General features: G+C 39.9%; 2 protein-coding genes across 2 annotated transcripts in view; both read right to left on the bottom strand.

Moving 5' to 3' along the window:
* gng12b (guanine nucleotide binding protein (G protein), gamma 12b) overlaps positions 1–9,082 on the bottom strand; it is a 90,406-nt gene extending 81,324 nt beyond the window's left edge. Inside the window, exon 1 of the mRNA XM_062997310.1 lies at positions 8,914–9,082. The gene's annotated coding sequence lies outside the window, so the exon portion shown is untranslated. The remainder of the gene's footprint in view (positions 1–8,913) is intronic.
* Positions 9,083–12,199: 3,117 nt separating this feature from the next.
* On the bottom strand, positions 12,200–21,367 carry dr1 (down-regulator of transcription 1). Its single transcript, XM_062996534.1, has 3 exons — positions 20,648–21,367; positions 13,384–13,547; positions 12,200–13,266 (listed from the first exon to the last, which is right to left on the bottom strand). The coding sequence occupies exons 1-3, from the start codon at positions 20,865–20,867 to the stop codon at positions 13,111–13,113; spliced, it is 540 nt and encodes a 179-aa protein (XP_062852604.1). The 5' UTR covers positions 20,868–21,367; the 3' UTR covers positions 12,200–13,110.
* Between the last annotated feature and the right edge of the window lie 1,380 nt (positions 21,368–22,747).

Consider the following 22,747-nt stretch of genomic DNA (forward strand, 5'->3'; position numbering starts at 1 on the left):
AGTCGTGTAGTGTGAAATACACACCGACTTGAAAGACTCCCGATTACAAGAGATCCAGTTGTGTAGTGTGAACTGTACAGCGACCTGACAGAGGAAAGACTCAAACAGCATTAAAAAGTGGTTTTGCAGTGCATCATGTGAATGTAGCCTAAGAGTGCTGATTGGAAACGGTTCTAGTGTGGGTAAGATTGTTTACTGACGCATTTACTGGAGTTTATAACCCAAACAGGAAAACTTTTTTATGCATTAATATTTTTTTTTATCATAAATGGTGTAACTAGTAAACATTAAAATGACAGGCGGTGAATCTGGAAGCTGTTCTGTGTGTGCACCGAGTGGGGCTGCATGTTAAACTCTCTACATGTGAATCTGTGTGAAATGATTTGAAGATGATGATGAAAATGCCTATTTCTGTTTTTTATACCTCAATAACGCAACAAAAACTGTTTTGATGTTCGAAATCCCTGAAGCCTCCCACATTGTAAAATTTTAATGCTTTATATGCAAGACTCATTCTACCAAAATGCACCACAGAGCGCCACAGGAAGTCTTTTCTACCTGTGGCCATCAAACTCTATAATTCCTCCCTTAATGTGACACTACGGTTCACCTGTGCAATATTCGTTATTCATATGTGCAATAATAATTATTATAAGTATATTAATTATTTAAATAACTTTTTAACTTCTATTTGCAAATTTTTCTTCTTTTTTCTTTGTTTTAAACTAGTAGTGTTTATTCTTCTACATAAATGGGTGCTACTGTAAGAACTGCAATTTCCCTCTGGGATCAATAAAGTATTTCTGATTCTGATATTAATAAACTGATCATGCTTTCAGATTATACGTAAAAAGATCAGAAAATAGGTTTATAAAAGCATACTGTCACTGCTAACCTTGGTAGGAATGTCCGGCTCTGATCCAGTATCCAATACAAAGTAAAGGTTTAGGATCGTTTTGACACAGGCACCACCATATTGTTTGCATATCTGATGATTTGCATTTACTGTTCAAGTTCATCTGGTTACTGTGAGGGCATCAGTATCTGCATGAGCCAAAAGATACATTTAATAATGGGATTGTTTACAGCATCATAGTACAAACCCCATTTCCAGAAAAGTTGAGAGGTTTTGTAAAATGCAAAAAGATTTCGTACATATAAAAACATTCAGAATTTGATGCCTGTATCACACTCCAAAAGAATTTAGACGGGGCAAAACAAAAGCATTATAAGCAATATAAATGACAGTGTTTCACAAGAACCAGGTGAATTGGTAAGAGGTGATGGAATCATGATTGGGTATAAAAGGAGGATCCACAAAGGTGGGTTGTATCTCACCACTTCATAAAAGAATTCATAATATTGTAAAAAGAATTTAGTGAACCTAAAGAAATTTCAGTCTGTGTAATCACTTTTAAATGTGTATGACTTTTGACCCCTCAGATTGTACTGCATGAGAAACGGTCATGCCACTGGGATAAATAGAGCCTCACTGGCTCTGAAGTACTTCAGAAATCTAATGTCACTTAACCCAGTCCACCACTGCATCAAGAAATGCAAGCTGAAACTTCATTTGGCAAAAAGAAAGCTGTGCATCACTTTAATGCAAAATGTTGCAGCGTTTTCTGAGCCAGAATCTCAGATTTACTGAAGGACAACATTAAGCGGAAACATTATGCAACATCAAGGCAACGTCTTGAGAAGTCCATTGTTATTTCAGCAAGATAACACCAGGAATGATTATTCACACACAACATGTAACTGACATGCAAGTGAAATTGCATCCATGATGATGACAGACGTGTTTACCAGGCACATGAGGATTTTCCTGCTATTTCCTTAACCGCAAACTACATGCTATATAGAGTAAAGCACTAAGCACAGTGGTAGTGGTTTAGATACTGGACCAGCAATCAAAAAGCTGCCGATTCACTTTGGATAAAAGTGTCTGCTAACTGCCATGAATGTAAATACACTATTAAATATGTGGTTAGAATGTGGTTTGCACTAATCCCCTTTAAACCAGAACATATCACCAGTTATATCCGAATGATTAGATATGAAGCCTGAACCCACAAAACTAAACAAGGCAAGATGTGAAAAGCTGAAAATGTAATCATCCTTAAGCATTAAATAAGTGAGTGTTTCTTTACTAGCACTGGTCTGTATTTAAGCACAAACAAGAATAAAATAGTTTACAGTTCACACTGTTTAGCTCGATATCATCAGTGGCTTTTTTTAATAAACAAATCCTACAAGATCATACATGTTACATATGACAATGTTTTATTAAGACCTATTTAGCTAGAACAATGAACAGTGTAAAACACACACAGGTGCACATTTAGCTTTTTACACCCGACTTGGAGGAAAAACAACCTGGTCAAACGCAGAGCACAAACAAAGTAATTACACAGCCCAGCCTGGCAGAGATTTTCAGATAAACCACCAGCAAAAACCACCAGCCTTCAAGCTCACACCCTCCATCAGACTGGGCCACAATGCCCACACTACAATCTCAAATACTACACTACACTACACTGAAGAACTGCGATGACTTGTCCCCTGCCCAGGGTATTCCCACCTTGGGTCCAGTGTTACTGATGGAACCAGAATAAAGCAGTTGATAAAAAATATAATGAAAAATCAAATAACATGAACGCTTTAAAAAGGTTTCTGCTTAGATTAGTGCAATTATACACTAATAATTAAACCAAATTATACATAAAAAAGAAAACAAAACAACAAAAACAGACAGTTATTGTGATGTCTGCAACTGCTCTTTTTGTTTTCTTAAAAATATAAGTTCTACTGTACAAAAAAATCAAGATTCAATTCAAGATTCAAGATTTACTTTATTGTCATTTTACTGTACACCAAAGTGTACAGAAAAAACGAGATTACGTGCATTGGTTCACGTTAAAAACACCACAGGTTTAAAAAATAAGAAATATATATAGAATAGTAATACAATAGTAAAGTTAAATAATACTACTAATAATAATACTGACATTACGAAAATTGCACATTGTAGTTAAAGTATTGCACATTCAGAAAAATTCACAGTGGTTATACATAATGATAATTATTGCACATTTTGTTATTGCACATTTTGTTACTGCTTGTTAAGATTTAAGGATATTGCACATGTTATATCCATAGATGAAAATATTTATCAGATTTGGGTTAATTTGTTCTGTTCAGAAGTCTGATGGCAGTTGGGTAGAAACTACTTCTGAACTGGTCCGTGTTGCAGCGTCTACACCCTAATGCACCCCTAAACATCTTCACACACTCTCAAAAGCCCATACACATCCCTCATACATCCTCAAGCACCTTAATTCATCCTTGTACACCCTAATCCGCCCTAATGTGCTCTCAAACACCCTAATCAGCATTCATACACCCAAATATACTTAGTATATTGGATGCTTTCAATAACCACCAATCAGATTCTGGTACAGCTCCTCTTGGCAGGCAACCAAATTGAATATCTGCCATGAACATGACTTTTTTCACCAATGCTGAGATCTCATACTCTCGAGTTCCAATCCCACGTGGTGCTATGGACCTGGTCAGGCAGCCAAACAGGCACATTGGCTTGTGTCTGAAGGAGGTCCGTCAGGGCTTCATTGCCACTGTACAATTGTAAACCTCTGCTGTCTGGTCGGAGTGCCTGCACTAGTGGTTATAGCATGTCTTTCCATATGCTGTATAGTTCTTTGTGAGACTTCAACACTGGCAGGTGAAAAGATGTGGAAATAACTGTGTCAGCGTCAGAGGGGCACATGATAGTCTCAGGTCACTTCGGTCAGTGCAGGTGTGGTGCAAGCAACAGGAAAACTGCAATAGGGGAATTGGCAATGATTAGACAGGGTGAAATATGGGGGGAAGTAAAAAAAACAAAACAAAAGAAGATCTGGTCTGCTCTTTTGCATGTGCTCTCTCAAACTTTTACACAAATATTTTTTAATCACATAAAGTTCTGATTTTTTTGAAGATGATTGATTTGTGTGACCTGATATTTACAGGTTAAATAGGTTAAATTTAACGATGTTGATCTGTTGCAGTTTCCTGGTGGTGGATTTCCCCTACACCGCAATGTTTCCTGCCTCGGCATGTGTAGTTAATAGTTCCTGATCTAATCTTGGTCTATTTGTTTATTTATTTATTAGGATTTTAACGTCATGTTTTACACACTTTGGTTGCATTCATGACAGAAACAGTAGTTGCTCATTACACAAGATTCATCAGTTCAAGTTTTTTTATGTCAAACACAGTCATGGACAATTTTGTATCTCCAAATCACCTCACTTGTAATGTTTTTGGACTGTGGGAGGAAACCGGAACACCCGGAGGAAACCCACGCAGACGCAGGGAGAACATGCAAACTCCACACAGAAAGGAACCGGACCGCCCCACCTGGGGATCAGACCCAGGACCTTCTTGCTGTGAGGTGACAATGCTACCCACTTAGCCAACATGCCGCTAGTCTATTTATTTCAAAAGTTCTAAACTCATTCAATGTTTTAAATATACAGATTTCAGCACTGACGGGCTAGTGTTTTACAGCTGCGTCACCCGAGTGGCCATTAAATGGAAATACCAGACTGATGACAGATTCTGGTTCTAGTGCATGTGCTGAATTTTGACTCATCAATTAGATGTCCCTGATCACAGCGTTCTTGTGGTGCAGCGGTAAGATACACTAGACCAGCGTCTCTCAATCATGTTTCAGTCAGGGGAGCTTGAAAAAAATCCCTGTCTAAAATCTCTTTAAAAAACTTATGTAAAACACTAGATTTAAAACTTCATTGTAGTTATGATTCCCCTTTGAGGAAATTCATTTACATTTAGGCAGTGAGTGTGTGTGATGGTAACTGACACACAGAGTTAATCAGTAAACAGAGAACACAAAACAACTCGCAGCTCATTGCCATTACACTACTGATATTTAATATAGCTTACAGTAGGGTACGGACACAAGGGTACGGGTACAGTTTGTTTGTTTATTAGGATTTTAATGTCATGTTTTACACACTTTGGCTACTCATTACACAAGGTTATATCAAACACAGTCATGGACAATTTAGTGTCTCCAATTCACCTCACTTGCACATCTTTGGACTGTGGGAGGAAACCGGAGCACCCGGAGTAAACCCACACAGACACGAGGAGAACATGCAAACTCCACACAGAAAGGACCCGGACCGCCCCACCTGGGGATTGAACCCAGGACCTTCTTGCGCATGGGTACAGTAGGGTTCAGGGCATCATAGACACAAGAACTAGACAGGAGCATTTTGGTCATTCTGACAGATTAAGAATATTCAGCAAAGACAAATACTTAAACTGCAAGGGAAAGAGTGATGGCACGCCTCTTCAAATTACTTATGTATTAGTGTCACTGCTGGTAGGAAAACGGCTGTTCATAGTGGCACGTGCTTACAGATAGGAAAGTCAATGATCAACTGGTAAACTAATAACCAACAAATAAATAGTTTAATTAATGCTGTCGGGTAAACGTGTCATTTAAAATTATTTCTGACCCTTGATTCCAAATGAGAACGGTTACAAGCTGTACAGAGTAAGAAAACCAATCTGAAACACACCCTGACCCAGCCTCGGTGCGTATGCGCCAAATCTGTGTGCAGACGCATTTGGAGAGTCTAATCTAAACATTTAAATTACTACATAAAAACCACAAATGGAAGCTGTTTTACAGGGATCGGTGTGGAATGATGTGGAGATTTTGCATCATGTACCAGTATAAATGTTAAAACACTGATTAGCATCGTACTAACCACACAACCTGTCTTCCACCTGTCTTCCTGCCTAGCGTCCAGTGTTTTCCAGAGGAACTGGACCTGCCGCATCCCTGACCAGAATAAACCAGTTGATAAAAATGGCATTTACATTGTGCTTAAATTGTGATTACCCAAATGTAATTAGTTTCTATTGTTTCTTGTGATAATGTACGAAATCTTGGTGTTGTCCTGGATAACCAGCTGACCTTCTCTCCTCATGTAGCCAACATGACAAGATTGTGCCAGTTCCTCCTCTACAACATCAAGAAGATTTGTCCATTTCTCTCTATGAAAGTCACTCAGCTTCTTGTCCAGTCACTTATAATCTCACGGTTGGACTACTTCAACTCCCTCCTGGCAGGTGCTCCAATGTCCACTATTAAACCCTTGCAACTCATCCAAAATGCAACTGCTCACCTTTTTATTTTTATTTATTTTTTTATTTTTTAATGCATTTTTCTCCCCATTTTTCCTCATGATTTAGCGCATCCAATTTGTCTTCCGCTGCTGACAGACTCCAGACAGACTCCAAGGAGAGCACGCCGCTGCCCACGCCTTCTTTACACGTGTACAGCCCTCCTCCTCTCGTCCGCACTTCCTGCACGGGCATCTCTTCTGCCAATCAGTGTCCTTACACAGTGTATGAAGACCCACCCACCCACCCACATATAGTCCCTGCAGATACGGTGGCCAATTAGTATCTGCTGCAGGCACTGCCAATTATGCACGCAAGATGGTGCCCAGCCGACCAGTGGCAACACCGAGCCACGAACCTGGGAGTTCAGAAACTTCCATGCCACCTGGGCGCCACTCACCTGGTTTTTAACCAACCTAAACACTGCCACATCACCCAACTGCTGCGTTCTCTTCACTGGCTTCCTGTAGTTGCCCGCATTCAGTTTAAAACACTGATGCTCGCCTATAAAGCCAAAAATGGACCAGCCCCAAGCTACCTTAGAGGTCAACCCCACAACCTCCGAGCCACCAGTCTCGCTCGACTTGATCCTCCACTCAGAACTCGAGGAAGACGAGCATCAAGGCATCACCCAAGTGGTAAAAGGAGCTTCCTCTGAGTCTCTCACTGTCTTCAAAAGAGGGCGGCACGGTGGGTAGCACTGTCGCCTTACAGCAAGAAGGTCCTCGGTTCGATCCCCAGGTGGGGCGGTTCGGGTCCTTTCTGTGTGGAGTTTGCATGTTCTCCCCGTGTCTGTGTGGGTTTCCTCCGGGAGCTCCGGTTTCCTCCCACAGTCCAAAGACATGCAAGTGAGGTGAATTGGAGACACTAAATTGTCCATGACTGTGTTCGATATAACCTTGTGAACTGATGAACCTTGTGTAATGAGTAACTACCGTTCCTGTCATGAATGTAACCAAAGTGTAAAACATGACGTTAAAATCCTAATAAACAAACAAACAAACAAACTGTCTTCAAAAGACAATTAAAAAACCCACCTCTTTACTAAGCACTTGAGTTGACACGTACTTACTAATGCTCTTACTTATTCCCTGCATTAATAAAGAAACAAAAACAACTTTGGTCCTAACAGGGTTTCAGCAGATTTGTATTCTTGGACTGATGTTTACTTAAACTAGAGTAAGGTAATGTTTACTATGGAAGCACTTTTATAAGTCTGCTAAATGCAGAGGATATAAATGTAAAACCAAATAAAAACAAAGCATATTTATGCATAATAACATAATGTCCTTCTAAATACTAAAACATCTAAATACTTGTTTTTTTTTATTAAATAAATGAAGTGTTTGGGAAAAAATATGTCAATTTCAGTGGGCCACAACAAGTTGCCTAAACTGGAGAGAATTCTGCTGGAAAAACATCCTTAGATTTTTTATTACACCGGCACAGAAACGGTATCAAGGTTCAGGATCCGGGTGTTGGATAATGTGTGGTTCTGACGGTGCAGGTCACTTCCACATTTCCTGGGAGTGTACTATTCTGTCTGGGTACTGGAAAGCTATCCACCAGGCTGTCTGTACTGTATTCAAGATAAACATACCATTTGACTTTGATTGTCTATGTCTTGGAAACCTCTCTGTCGACAATGATAAGAAATTACTGTCGATTTTGTTGGCTGCAAGTAAGAAAGTAATCACCAGAAAATGGTTGTTCACTGAACCTCCTCAAATACATGAATGGATTGATATTGTTTACGAAATTTTTATTATGGAAAAGCTAACTTATTCCTTAAGAATTCAGAAGGACAAATTTGACCAGATTTGGTCTAAATGGCTAGATTACATAGGACCCCAACGGCCAGACTTTGTTTAGACTTTAATGACCTCTCCACCCTCTTCTTCTTGTTTCTATTCAAAAGTGAAACTCCTCATTTACATTGTAAAAGGTTTTTATATTAAAAATGGTGATTGAATCACAAAGGAAAGTCGAAATTCTGGTGTCTTAGTTTTTTGTTACAATTTACCCCAACTGTGTGCTTTGTTTGTAACAGGAATTGTACTCTTGGTTTACAATATTTGAAACATTAATTGTGACACTGTACTTGTTTTCTTTCTTTTTAAAAGATTTTCCCAATAAAAAGAAAATTACAAAAAAAATAAAATAAATGAAGTGTCTAGATTTGTTTTCCACACAATTGGGGTAACTAGCTGTAAGAGTTTGAGAATCCCAGCTGTACATGATGTGTTAACTTCAAAATCAACAATGAGATTCTGTCTGCTTAAAACTGTTACACTGAAACGTTACATTCTTGTGAATGTAACGTTACATGGTCATTAAAGTCATTCATTAGGCTGATTTGAAATCTGAAACATGTAGCTACACAGACAACACACCCAGATACATTATTAAAGAGTGATTACATGTAACAAGTGTGTAAAACAATAAACTAGAACATGTTAAACTCTGAGCACATCTGACTAGCGTTAACGCTATTTTAATGGGCTGGTACAGGGAAGTGACAGCAAGCCAAGTAAAGCTCCAACCAACCATGGACCAACATTAACCAACAGTAGGTCATTTATAAAAGAAATATAACATAAACATGTATTTACAGCCAATTCAATCATAATTAATCAACTTAAAGCTCAAATATCAACAACAGTAATCAGTGTATCACACACACACACTTACCTGAGACGCTCGCGACTAACTGTTATTAACGGTCGTTCTCTCTATTTTCAGCGACTTTACAGAGTTTTTTTCTTAATTTTCCACTAATAAACAACCACAATACAGCTCTAGTGTTGTCTGTAAACTGTCTTACACGTTTATAAATAAAAATGAAGCGGAAATCGACCTTCCACTTCTCACAGAAAAATTTACACGGAATGGTGGGAACTGTGGAATCTCACTGGCCGAAACCCAAAACGCTGATCATTTAAAACCAAGTGCACTAGACCAGAGTCTAGATCCCTATCAAGCTACACTCAATAGTGTAGTGCACATTACAGTGAAGAAGGGAATATTTGAAACACAGCCCAGAGTTCTTTTTGTATTAAGACAGCCAGAGCGCTCTCTATTGGAAGGACTCTGATTTCCACAATCCACCTGTATTTAAACAAGATCATTCTTTTTACACCGGAATTGTGGCTGTGGAAGTAATTTTTTTTTTTAAAGTTTTGTTTGTTTATTAAGATTTTAACGTCGTGTTTTACACTTTCATGACAGGAACTGTAGTTACACATTACAAAAGGTTCATCAGTACACAAGGTTATTCACCTCACTTGCATGTCTTTGGACTGTTGGAGGAAACCTAGGCGGACACGGGGAGAACATGCAAACTCCACACAGAAAGGACCCAGACCACCCCACCTGGGGACTGAACCCAGGACTTTCTTGCTGTAATGCCTAGTTCACACTACATGATTTTTGCCCTGATTTTCGCTCGCCGACTGGTCGGCGCTAGATTTGCCGGCTCGGGAGCAACTCGGCATTCGCTCGGCGATCAAAACTCGGCTCTTAATCGCTGTGTGAGAACTACCCAACAACTCGATCCGACCGGCTCGCCGAGCGCTCAGTGACCGGATCGAGATATCTAGCATGTCAGATATCTGAATGGGTGTTTCCCGACCCGCAATGAGTGCTATGTCGAACAGCCAATGAGAATGCAAGATACAGTGTGAGAAGAAATGCAGGGGAGGAGTGTAAAAGGCTGTACAGGGGCTTAATATAGTTTATATCATAATACACAGGTGTTACACACAAGTTTTACAGTATTTCTGACCTTATCGTGCTCTACAAAACACCAACGTTACATTGCAAAAATATTTATTAACCTCCAACTCACTACACAACAACCCAAGCCAAATCCACTAAGATTCATTTATTTTTTCTCTTTGTTTTTACGTGCACAAACTTTGATCGCTCGCTACTTGTGCATTTTAGGATGTGGTATCATTAAACCTTTCGTCACATCTCGCATTTGTTTTCATAACAAAACGATATTTGTGAGAGCAGAGAAGCTCGCCTGCGATTCCAGTTGGTGATAGATGGTGTAGTGTGAAACCCCCCATCACCGATCAGTCGTGTAGTGTGAAATACACACCGACTGAAAGACTCCCGAGCGCAAGAGATCCAGTCGTGTAGTGTGAACTGTACAGCGGCCCGGCAAATCAGAAAGTCGTGTAGTGTGAACTTGGCATAAGGCGACAGTGCTACAAACTTAGCCAAATTATTTTTTTAGGAGCCGTTAATAAAGTTCTCACATTCACTGAATCCTTGTAAAAAGTCCCTTGTTTAAGACACCTCAAAATATTCCAAAGTATATTTAATAATGATAGTAAGAAGAAGATAAAGAAGAAAATAATTTAAGAAGATGGAGATTAACATAGTCTAGAATTATTTTACCCAAATAATAATACTAATAATAATAAGACAAAAAAGAAGGTTAGCATTATCTGGAATTATTTTACTTCATATAATAGTAACAATAATAATAATGTATAATATTATTATTATCATTATTATTATTATCATCATTATTTTATTGTCATCCTCATCATCAAAAATCAACCCGACAACTATGAATTATATAAATATTTATATTATCATTATTGATGATGATCATAACTACATTAAAAACTACATTAAATACTTAGGAATGTATAACTTTTTACAATGAATATTTTACATATAATTTGGTTAATTCCATTTTATTTACTGCTCAGCTTAAGCCATTGATGGTTTGATCATTTCAGCTATATAAAATACAGTTCTTCTTCATTTCCTCACCCTAAGCTCACTCTGGATTTACATTGTTACTGAACTCTAACATGTTTATCTGCAGGTTCAGAGAATTCAGATGCACCTACTGACATGGTTTAAGGTCTCAAGTAAGTTATTTAAAAATTAAGAAAATGTGTTGGATTTAAAGCACGGTCAAAATCCCTTCTGAACTTACGTATATATTAGTTGTTTATTTAAATGTCACAGTACATTTACCATGTATGGTTTGTGTATGTGATTGGAACTTGTGTATTTTATGACTTGTGAACATCGCCGTCTTAAACATATTCTGATTCTTTGTTTTGAAAGGCATTGCTTATTTTTTTTAACAACAATTGTATAATCCACTTTTAATGTAGTCTTTTTCAAAATGATTTACATTAGCAGTGGATTCTACTGCAGATCTGTATGGACATCATGGCACCCACTGTAGGAACCAGTGCGTCAAATGACTCATCTTTTTTATCAAATTGAAAGAAATGATTCATTGTAGTAACGTCATTATTCATTTATTCAAAGCTTGAAAAAGCAGTCTGTTAAAACAGAGAACGTGTCTGGTTCTAATTTTACCCAAACGACTGTTCAATGAAGAGTCTTCAGAGCCAAAACAAGTTCTTTATGTGAACCCAGTGAAGGTTCAGCAGTGATGGGATTGCATAACAGACAGCTGCGCCACCTGAGCATCTCTTACATAAATATTATGTTTTACAAATGTAGTTGTTTTACAACATAAACATAAATGTTTGCTTAATAAACTAGAAAGGGGGCGATTACTTAACACCACTGTAGTATCAGCTGCACACACAGTTCATCTCTAAAATGTTTGGTATGGTAAAGATCAGAGTTCTGTGCAGGCCACTAGAGTTCCTCCACACCAAACTCTATGTAAATCATGTTTAAATGGCCCTCACTTTGTGCACAGGGACTCTGGAACACTCATGCTGTAACATGAGTGATGGGCCTTCCTTTAACTGTTGTCACTAAATTGAAAGCATATGAATTTTGCACACCTGTTAGCAATGGTTGTAAATGAAACACCTGACCTCTGTGATATGGCCATATCGTGTACATATCCCTCACACGTGTATGTGAACTTCTGACCTGAACTGTGTGTGCCCTGTATAATGGTTAGCACATGAATATCTGCATTTTATGTCAGTTATAAAGGAAAGAAAAATGACAGTCAGAGCTGTTCCTATAAAACATGTTGACTTTTATTGCTTAGAGAATACAGCTTACAGCTTCGTGTGAATGCGCACCTGAACAAAAACTCACCAATCAGCACAAGAGTCAGCGGACATTCACAATGCGGGTTCTAAACATTGCACCAGAGAAATACAGAGGAACAGAAACAATCCGTTCAGATAAAAATGCTTAACAAACTGAGGGTGGCGTGGTTTGGCACCGTCAGTAACCATTCGGCAGATGAGCCAAGACTGTCTGAGGTTTTGGTGAGACTCTGGTTGCTAACGTTTCTCTCCATCTTTGGTACTACAGAGATATTTCAGTGTTCTTGTTTCAATACTGTTTAATACGGGTCAAACAAAAGCTGCATATGACATAGGCTGTATTCTTACTGACAAAGTAAAACAAGCAAACAAGCAAACAACCAAAAAAAAAAAAAAGAAGTGTCTTACATTACAACTGTTTCTCCCCCAGATCAGCAGTCTCTGTCAGAGTGAGACCGGAAAAGGACCATTAATATAAAAATCAATTTCCTAAAGAAAAAAAAAATTAATTTAACTCGTAACAATTTGAACCCAACAAAAAAGCAAGATATCTGTAGGAGGCTCATAAATTTAAACACTCAAAAGATAACTTCAAAATGTAGCACGTCTCATGACCCCAATACATCATATATAAACGCACAGAAGAAAACCTATGCCGCCATAAAAATTTTCATTCACAAAACTGGGAAACTGAATTTCTGGTTAAAAAACTAAAGAAACGACGTTTGAAGCCTAGTTTGAAATAACTAAACTAAAGAAATATGACATGTCTACCGCCCGGGCATCGTACTTTCTATAAAGTCAATATAAACGGATACTGAGGGACGAAAGAGAAAGGGTGAGAGGGAAAAAGAGAGAGAGAGAGACTGAAGAATCACATGTCATCCTCTTCATCTTCTTCCTGGGAAGACCGGGTGTTTTGACCTGCGCTGGCTGAAGCTGCTGCGGCGGCTGCTAACTGTGCCTGCTGCGCCGCCTGCTGCATCTGCAGCCACTCCTGCTGTGCCAGCTCGGCCTGTTGCTGCCGCGCCTACAACATGCATCACACATCGGACAGAATGCATAAATATGGGACACAGGCTGTGCTGCTTTACATGTGTCAAATGGCAGAAAAAAAAAACAAAGGGCAAGTGTGCGTGATGCTCACCTTGGCAAATAACTCCTGTTGCTGACGTAGAAGCTCCTCCTCTGGGATGCCGAGGTTTTCCAGGCGCGAGCTGGCCTTTCTCCGCTTCAGTGCCACTGTTTTACATTCCTGCAAAACGTCCTTCACTTCTGTGATGTACGATCCAAAGCCGAGACTTTCAAGTGCTGGAAAACACAATAACGAGATTTTTTAAAATCTTATATTGTTGGTGCTTTTCATTTAGTTAAGTTCTCTTTAAGTTCTCTAGCGCACGCTGTGATTTTAAGCCTGATTTTTCCATCGCGAGCTCATTTCAGGGAAACACTATATGCCTGAAACCCTGTGGAGGCACAGCTGTTTCACACAATCTTCAAAAAAAAAAAACAGGTTTAAGTCTAAGCATTAGTATGAGACCACACGCTAGTTCACTAGATTTATTTATTTATTTTTATTATTGCAGCCACATCCATTGCTAACAGATGCGTAAAAGTAAAAACACAGCTGTGCAACATTCATAGACAAACACTTGCAGACTCAGTCATAAATTACCCCTTTAAAAAGAGTTTTTCAACAAGATCTTCACCTTTCCAACAACTTCCATCATCAGTACGTTAAATTTCTGCCCTATTAAAGCTGCCCTGTTAAACTGAAGGTAAACTGTTGTGAATTTCAAGCGTCTACGAGCGATAACAGCTCAGCTGCAAAGCCATAAAAGTTCAGACCAAGAACAGAAAGGTACAATTTTTCGATGATGTTTAAGCACCACGTACTCACACAGAGCTTATTATGAACTTAATAGATTAGGATTATGACCAATCAGCCACACAAATGCCAACAGCTAATTGGACGTCTTTAAGGTAAACAGGAACAGTAAAAGCAAACCAGTGTCAAACCAGTCCTTCTAGTCCAACATCAGAGACTGGCCTCACAAATGCTCTGTCAGAATGCCCATGGTTTTGGAACGGGAACTTCTTACAAACCCTGTTCTTGGTAAAAAGGAAATTCTGCTTTAGTTTAAGCCTCTAAAATCCATTAATGATGAACTACACATTAGTCCTGACCCTAACCCCATCAAACATAACAGGAAGGACAAGGAAGCCAGGCTCTCTTGAAAAACATCAGTGCCCAACCTAAAGCGTATGTAAATTCCAGCACTAACGTTTTAAAATCTAGTGGAAGGTAGGAATGTTTATGATCAACCTTTAATCTTTAATAGCTAATGAATCTCTACACACAGTTTACACTGCTGTTTAAGACTCAGGTCAGTGAGCAGCACCAAAAATTTCCCTGAATAAACTAATTCGGAGAGAGAGAGACAGAAAGAACACTGAACATGACATTTTTTATGCATTTATTTTATTCAAATCATAAAGAATGTATCTAGTATGTATTAAAATAACAACTGAAGTTGTTGTGGCAGTATGGAGTGGGACTGCATGTTAAACCCTGCACGTGTGGATCTGTGTGGAATGATAAGGAGAATGATGTGTTTACAAAAAAACAAGTGGAGGCTGTTATAACAGCAGAGGGGAAGCAACACTATATTAACACCCCTAATTTTGCAGATTATGTGCAGGTTTGCAGCCATGATCCTGCTGCACATGCACGTTGTATATAGTAGGTGTGGGTGATAACACCAAAAAGATGTTAGAAGTGTTAACACCCATTTAAACCACAATACACCTGTGAGAAAATTGTGTTTAGAAATACACCGATCAGCCATAACATTAAAACCACCTCCTTGTTTCCACACTCACTGTCCATTTTATCAGCTCCACTTACCATATAGAAGCACTTTGTAGTTTCTCTACATGCTTTGTTAGCCTCCTTTCATGCTGTTCTTCAATGGTCAGGACCCCCACATGACCACCACAGAGCAGGTATTATTTAGGTGGTGGATCATTCTCAGCACTGCAGTGACACTGACATGGTGGTGGTGTGTTAGTGTGTGTTGTGCTGGTATGAGTGGATAAGACACAGCAGCGCTGCTGGAGTTTTTAAACACCTCACTGTCACTGCTGGACTGAGAATAGTCCACCAACCAAAAATATCCAGACAACAGCACCCCGTGGGCTGATGAAGGTCTAGAAGATGACCGACTCAAACAGCAGCAATAGATGAGCGATCGTCTCTGACTTTACATCTACAAGGTGGACCAACTAGGTAGGAGTGTCTTATAGAGTGGACAGTGAGTGGACACGGTATTTAAAAACTCCAGCAGCGCTGCTGTGTCTGATCCACTCATACCAGCACAACACACACTAACACACCACCACCATGTCAGTGTCACTGCAGTGCTGAGAATGATCCACCATCCAAATAATACCTGCTCTGTGGGGGTCCTGAACTACAAAGTGCTTCTATATGGTAAGTGGAGCTGATAAAATGGACAGTGAGTGTAGAAACAAGGAGGTGGTTTTAATGTTATGGCTGATTGGTGTGTGTGCTACATATACCTACACACAGTGGTGTGAAAAACTAATTCCTCCTATTTAATTGCCTCTGTTAACTGTCACATGGAATTATGTCACAAGACATAATATTACACAAATGAAACTTAATAACACAACGGATTTCCCAGTATGCTAGGGTCAGAGCAGAGTCAGCCGATATACAGCGCACATAAAGCCAGACAGATTCAGGGTATTGCTAAAGGACCCAACCATGCTTGTTTCATCAGGATTCGAACCCTCAACCTTCAAACTGATATCGCAGAGCAATCCCATTTTTAAAAGAAGAGTTACACCATATGGTCCTCTTATTTAAGTCCATGCGTTTCAGCCACTCCTATTGTTGAGATATAGGTGTATCAAATTATTATTATATGCTTTCAACTTTGTGGCTACACTTTGAAGACCAATTCTTACTTTCAGCATGACCCTGTGGCCGTAAGAACAAGGTATGACAAGTTTGTTGTGCAGGAAATCAAATGTCTTGCACAGAGTTTTTACCCAAATCACACTGAACACTTTTACTGAGAATTGGTACGTCGAATGCATGCCGGGTATTCTCACCAAGAATCAATGCCTCATAACCTCATACAGTGTATCACAAAAGTGAGTACACCCCTCACATTTCTGCAGATATTTAAGTATATCTTTTCATGGGACAACACTGACAAAATGACACTTTGACACAATGAAAAGTAGTCTGTGTGCAGCTTATATAACAGTGTAAACTTATTCTTCCCTCAAAATAACTCAATATACAGCCATTAATGTCTAAACCACCGGCAACAAAAGTGAGTACACCCCTTAGTGAAAGTTCCTGAAGTGTCAATATTTTGTGTGGCCACCATTATTTCCCAGAACTGCCTTAACTCTCCTGGGCATGGAGTTTACCAGAGCTTCACAGGTTGCCACTGGAATGCTTTTCCACTCCTCCATGACGACATTACGGAGCTGGCGGATATTCGAGACGTTGCGCTCCTCCACCTTCCGCTTGAGGATGCCCCAAAGATGTTCTATTGGGTTTAGGTCTGGAGACATGCTTGGCCAGTCCATCACCTTTACCCTCAGCCTCTTCAATAAAGCAGTGGTCGTCTTAGAGGTGTGTTTGGGGTCATTATCATGCTGGAACACTGCCCTGCGACCCAGTTTCCGGAGGGAGGGGATCATGCTCTGCTTCAGTATTTCACAGTACATATTGGAGTTCATGTGTCCCTCAATGAAATGTAACTCCCCAACACCTGCTGCACTCATGCAGCCCCAGACCATGGCATTCCCACCACCATGTTTGACTGTAGGCATGACACACTTATCTTTGTACTCCTCACCTGATTGCCGCCACACATGCTTGAGACCATCTGAACCAAACAAATTAATCTTGGTCTCATCAGACCATAGGACATGGTTCCAGTAATCCATGTCCTTTGTTGACATGTCTTCAGCAAACTGTTTGCGGGCTTTCTTGTGTAGAGACTTCAGAAGAGGCTTCCTTCTGGGGTGACAGCCATGCAGACCAATTTGATGTAGTGTGCGGCGTATGGTCTGAGCACTGACAGGCTGACCCCCCACCTTTTCAATCTCTGCAGCAATGCTGACAGCACTCCTGCGCCTATCTTTCAAAGACAGCAGTTGGATGTGACGCTGAGCACGTGCATTCAGCTTCTTTGGACGACCAACGCGAGGTCTGTTCTGAGTGGACCCTGCTCTTTTAAAACGCTGGATGATCTTGGCCACTGTGCTGCAGCTCAGTTTCAGGGTGTTGGCAATCTTCTTGTAGCCTTGGCCATCTTCATGTAGCGCAACAATTCGTCTTTTAAGATCCTCAGAGAGTTCTTTGCCATGAGGTGCCATGTTGGAACTTTCAGTGACCAGTATGAAAGAGTGTGAGAGCTGTACTACTAAATTGAACACACCTGCTCCCTATGCACACCTGAGACCTAGTAACACTAACGAGTCACATGACATTTTGGAGGGAAAATGACAAGCAGTGCTCAATTTGGACATTTAGGGGTGTAGTCTCTTAGAGGTGTACTCACTTTTGTTGCCGGTGGTTTAGACATTAATGGCTGTATATTGAGTTATTTTGAGGGAAGAATACATTTACACTGTTATATAAGCTGCACACAGACTACTTTTCATTGGTTCAAAGTGTCATTTTGTCAGTGTTGTCCCATGAAAAGATATACTTAAATATCTGCAGAAATGTGAGGGGTGTACTCACTTTTGTGATACACTGTATATACTCCTTATACTGAGGAAAGGAGGCTGCTATAGCAACAAAAAGAGGAAATAATAAAAAAGCCAATCCCCCCCCCCTCCCCCCCCTTTTCTCCCACTTTAGCGCATCCAGTTTCTGCCTGTCAATCATTCTCTCACTAATGCTGGTCCCTGCTCCTGATTTGGGAGGACGAGGCTGCTCCACGACCCCTCCGACACGTGCACAGCAATCGAACATCACCTACACTTGACGAGTGCAGTGCAGTACAGCGCTGTGTACGGAGAGCCACACCCTCCACCGCACTCCTTTCCCATCTCCGTGCAGACGCCACCAACCAGCCAGCAGAGGTCCTATCGCACTAGTCTAAGAGAGAGTCCCCATCCGGCTTAATCCCGCCCCTATCTGAACAACAGGCCAATTGTTGCTCATGTGGCCACTCAGCGTCAGTCGGCAAGGCAGACCCGAGATTTGATACGATGTATTCAAGATCTGAGCTCTGGTGAACAGCGTGTGTTTTTAAAAAAATAGGATATCAAACAAGCTTTTATTGGGTGAGCATACTTTTGGCCGTAAAGTATATACCACTGTTGTAAAGCCTAAGACATGGTTTTGTATCTGTTTCCAGACTGATACACTGTACCCAAATATCCATGCTGAATTTGGTTACCATTCATGAGTCGAGCGAGAAACAGCACAGAACACTGACTGGTTAAACAAATCACCACTGGAGTGTATTGAAAACTAACTACACTACACTTAATTAAAACAATATCATCAAATACATGTAAAAAAAAGTGAAAAAGCACCACAGTAAACTAAACACCACAAGAACCACAGAGGGGAAATCAAAAATCATCCTGTTGTTGTTATTGTTATTCTCTAGAAGTTCCAGAGTACACTTGCTCACCAGCGTCTGCTGAGGAATACGTCACAGCTTCACCTTGGTTGATGGTTAAAAAATAAGCTATACAGTTTAAATAGCTGCATTGTGGCTGCTTTTGTGTAAGAACCACTGACGGTGCTTCAAATCCATAACAAGTTGTCCTTGCTTTAGTGTTTTAGCCATCAAATTGTTCCTAGATTTTTATTTCTATCTAGGATGAATGTTTTCATTATAAATCTGCATTCAAGGGCTTACTAGATGGTATGACGAGCATGAAAATCTTAAATGCAATTAAATACCACCATCAAAACAGCAACCAAAAACAATATAATACTTTAAAAGAAATGGTGTCTATGAGGACTCCCTGTTGTCCAGCATCTCACTACCTGCACTACATACATACATTTAAATCCAAAGCTTGAAACAAATTGTCAGTCTGGGTATTAAAGCCAAAGTTGCTAGAGCACATGTGGCACTGTCGACAGTCAAGCAAGCTTTAAATCGCCATAAGCTTAAAAGCTAGTGTGCAAGAAAGAAGCTCATGCTGCTACTTTTTCTTTGCCCATAGCTGGCAACAGATAATTACAAAGTTAGATGAGATTAAATTTCATGGTAGAAGTGTCTACATCACTAATTTAATCTTGTAATTTGATGAATGTCTATTTTGAACCAGCACCTATTAAAAAACCAAATAAGGTCCTTTAGTCACAGAAAAGAAAAGCTGCTGAAATCTTACATATTAAAGACTGCCAGGACATGCGTGTCTTTTTTAAGTACTGTATATGTAAACTTCTGACATGAATGTTTAATTATTTTACATTCATGGCTCAAAGCAGAAGACTTTATCCAACGCGACTTACAATTGTGTAAATATAATGCGAGAAATTGAGGGTTAAGGGCCTTGCTCAGGGGTCCAACAGTGGCAACTTAGTAGTTGACTTGACTTGATACACATAACTTATTCTGTACAATACAGTACATGCACATCTTGACATTATAAACTTATTCTAATTCTAAACTGAAACGTTATATGCCAGAATGATACTTGAAACATTTACATTTGCATATCAGAATATGTTTTTCTACCTCAGCCATCATTTACTCAGTACCATGTACTGACCAACACTTGTCTCTAGTCTTGTCTCCCTTAATTACTCTTTAGATTAGAAATAACTTATTGTATTTATTTTAGGCCTTTTTTTGTATGTATTGTACTGTTGTCTACCTGCACTGCATTGTGGTCATGCACTTGTGTTCTGTGTTGCACCCTGGTCCTGGTCCTGGAGGAACGTGGTTTCGTTTCAATATGTAAATGACAATAAAGCCGGGCAGCACGGTGGCTCAGTGGGTAGCACTGTCGCCTCACAGCAAGAAGGTCATGGGTTCGATCCCCAGGTGGGGCGGTTCGGGTCCTTTCTGTGTGGAGTTTGCATGTTCTCCCCGTGTCTGCGTGGGTTTCCTCCCACAGTCCAAAGACGTGCAAGTGAGGTGAATTGGAGATACAAAATTGTCCATGACTGTGTTCGATATAATCTTGTGAACTGATGAATCTGATGAATCTTGTGTAATGACAGTTCCTGTCATGAATGTGTAAAACATGACGTTAAAATCCTAATAAACAAACAATAAAGCCTCTCTTGACTCCCTCTCTTGCTGGGTTTGAACCACAGTCTGATGACTAGTCATTCAACACCATAAAGAAACAAAGGTACAAGGTTGAAAGTGTGTGCTCCTCACCATTGATGACATGTTCTGGAGAGATGGTCTTCTTCTCAGACTTGTTGCAGATCTCGTTAGCTTCGGAGGAGATGAGATGGATGAACTCAGTACAGCAGTTTACCACCAGCTCACGGGCATCGTTAGCCACTCTCACGTTGGGCAAAGTCTCTTTAATCATTTTGTTGATGGCTGCTCTCGGGATGGTCAAATCGTCATCGTTTCCAGACGATGAAGCCATTTTTAAACCTCTATTCACACCTGGATTTAGACGGAGCTAGTGAAGGCTGCCTATCGAGCTGCTGTACGGGGTTTAAAGAGACACGAACCGAAGCGATGCTGTGAAGCTGCTTTCCCCCAGTGTTTGCTCTTCTCTGGCTTAAATATGACATGCAAATCTCACCCTTCAGCAAAATAAAGTACCAGCAATGTAGGTCATCAGTAAACTCTGAATACAGTCACCAAAAACATGGCATGTACCTATTTTAACAGAAAAATGCAGGGACGTGTGAACGCGCCTCCGCTAAATTACCTCTACTACTAAAACAGATTAATGAAATAAAGCCAAATTTCTGCCACTAAAACAGTCACATTACCCTAGGGACATGGCTATGACATTATAAACGGGGCCATTGTTACATTCTATCGCATTTAGCACCCCAAATCACAATTTAATTCATTACTTTGATAATAATAATAATGTTTCGCGCACTCGGTTGCTAGAGTCCCACAATGCACGGCTGAAGGATATCCGGTGCAGTGTATCGAAAAATCCCGCCCTCTGTATAATCCTGTTCGCTGGCAGACAACCCGCCCCTCTGACCTACGATTGGCTAGTTTTATCTTTGTCGTAATGACGACTGCTTGAGAAAGACCAATCAGAGAACAGAAGATAGGTCGGAATTAACGGAGACGCTTTTTGTTACACCCTTGTACACGCTACTATTCAAAAGTAAGATCAAAAGTAAACTTGTTTTAATTGGAGAGTCATTAGAATCGAATAGAAGGTCAAATAAAATGTATTTAAACTAATTTAAGGCGATTCATTCCCACATGCCACACACAATATTCAGTTTTTAAATCACAAAAGTGTTTCAATTATTTAATCTACGACAAATCTATAAATCTAAGTAATTGGGGCAAAGAAGTGGGTAAAATGCTAATAAAAACAGAAAGCAGTGTATTTTTCAGGTATTTAATTAAAAAACAGCACAAAAAACATTAAGTTATGTTACATGTAAATTTAGCTCCTTTGGGTATCATACATCTTCAGGGTCCTGGACTCAAGCCTCATCTTGGGTCACTTCGGAGTTTGATATGTTCTCCACAAGTCCATGTGGGCTTCCTCCAAATACTTTGGTTTTCTCAGAAAATATTCCAGTGGGTGGATTGGCTCTGAATTGTCTCCAGGTATAAGTAAGTAAATGGGTGTGTGATGCCCTGCAATGGATTGACTGCAGTCCTGGATGTTTTAATGTTTTGCCTCTAGTTATCATAGGTGGTGTCGTGGTGTGCGACCCTGACCAGCATGAGGCGTTTAAAATTGTAACGAAAATGTTGTGCTTTTAATGTGCTACTGACTCTGTCCACCAGGGGCTCCCATTAAGCTAAATTTGATTAAGGCGGCTCTTTTCAGTGAGTCATATAAATGAGTTCACCGAGCAGAGTCGATTCTTTCAAACAAGAGTCGATTCATTAAATTTTATCCACTTGAGGGTCACCTTTTCGTTAGAGGAGCTCCTAACTGGGCACTGTATCACCTAGGACTACCCTAAACAGCACTGCATCCCATTTTCTCTAATGAAAAAGGCACTCTTTGGGAGACTGTTAAGTAGCGGCAGCATAGAATACATTTTATTAGAGCTCCCTTTTCCATTAGGACATATTATTAAATTGCTCTAGAGCATACATCATCATAATCACACTTTGTCTTATTTTTTCCACTCTAAAGTGGGCATTTTAGTGATGCATTTTCAACCATGGGGACGGCGAATGAATTTGCACTGACCCACTGCTGCCTGGGTCCAAGATTTGAAGCCACAGTGGTATTATTGGCTGACCAGACATCTATATACAGAGATGATTGGCTTTATATGAGGATGTCTAGTGGGAGTATTGGCC

The sequence above is a fragment of the Trichomycterus rosablanca genome, chromosome 6, assembly GCF_030014385.1.
Source record: "Trichomycterus rosablanca isolate fTriRos1 chromosome 6, fTriRos1.hap1, whole genome shotgun sequence".
Lineage (NCBI taxonomy): Eukaryota > Metazoa > Chordata > Actinopteri > Siluriformes > Trichomycteridae > Trichomycterus > Trichomycterus rosablanca.

Coding starts and splice junctions, on each gene's coding strand:
- dr1 (XM_062996534.1), bottom strand. CDS start 20,867: ATGGCTTCATCGTCTGGAAACGATGACGATTTGACCATCCCGAGAGCA. Junction 13,548..20,647: donor TCCAGAACATGTCATCAATG/GTGAGGAGCACA, acceptor TGTGTTTTCCAG/CACTTGAAAGTCTCGGCTTT. Junction 13,267..13,383: donor AACAGGAGTTATTTGCCAAG/GTGAGCATCACG, acceptor TGCATGTTGTAG/GCGCGGCAGCAACAGGCCGA.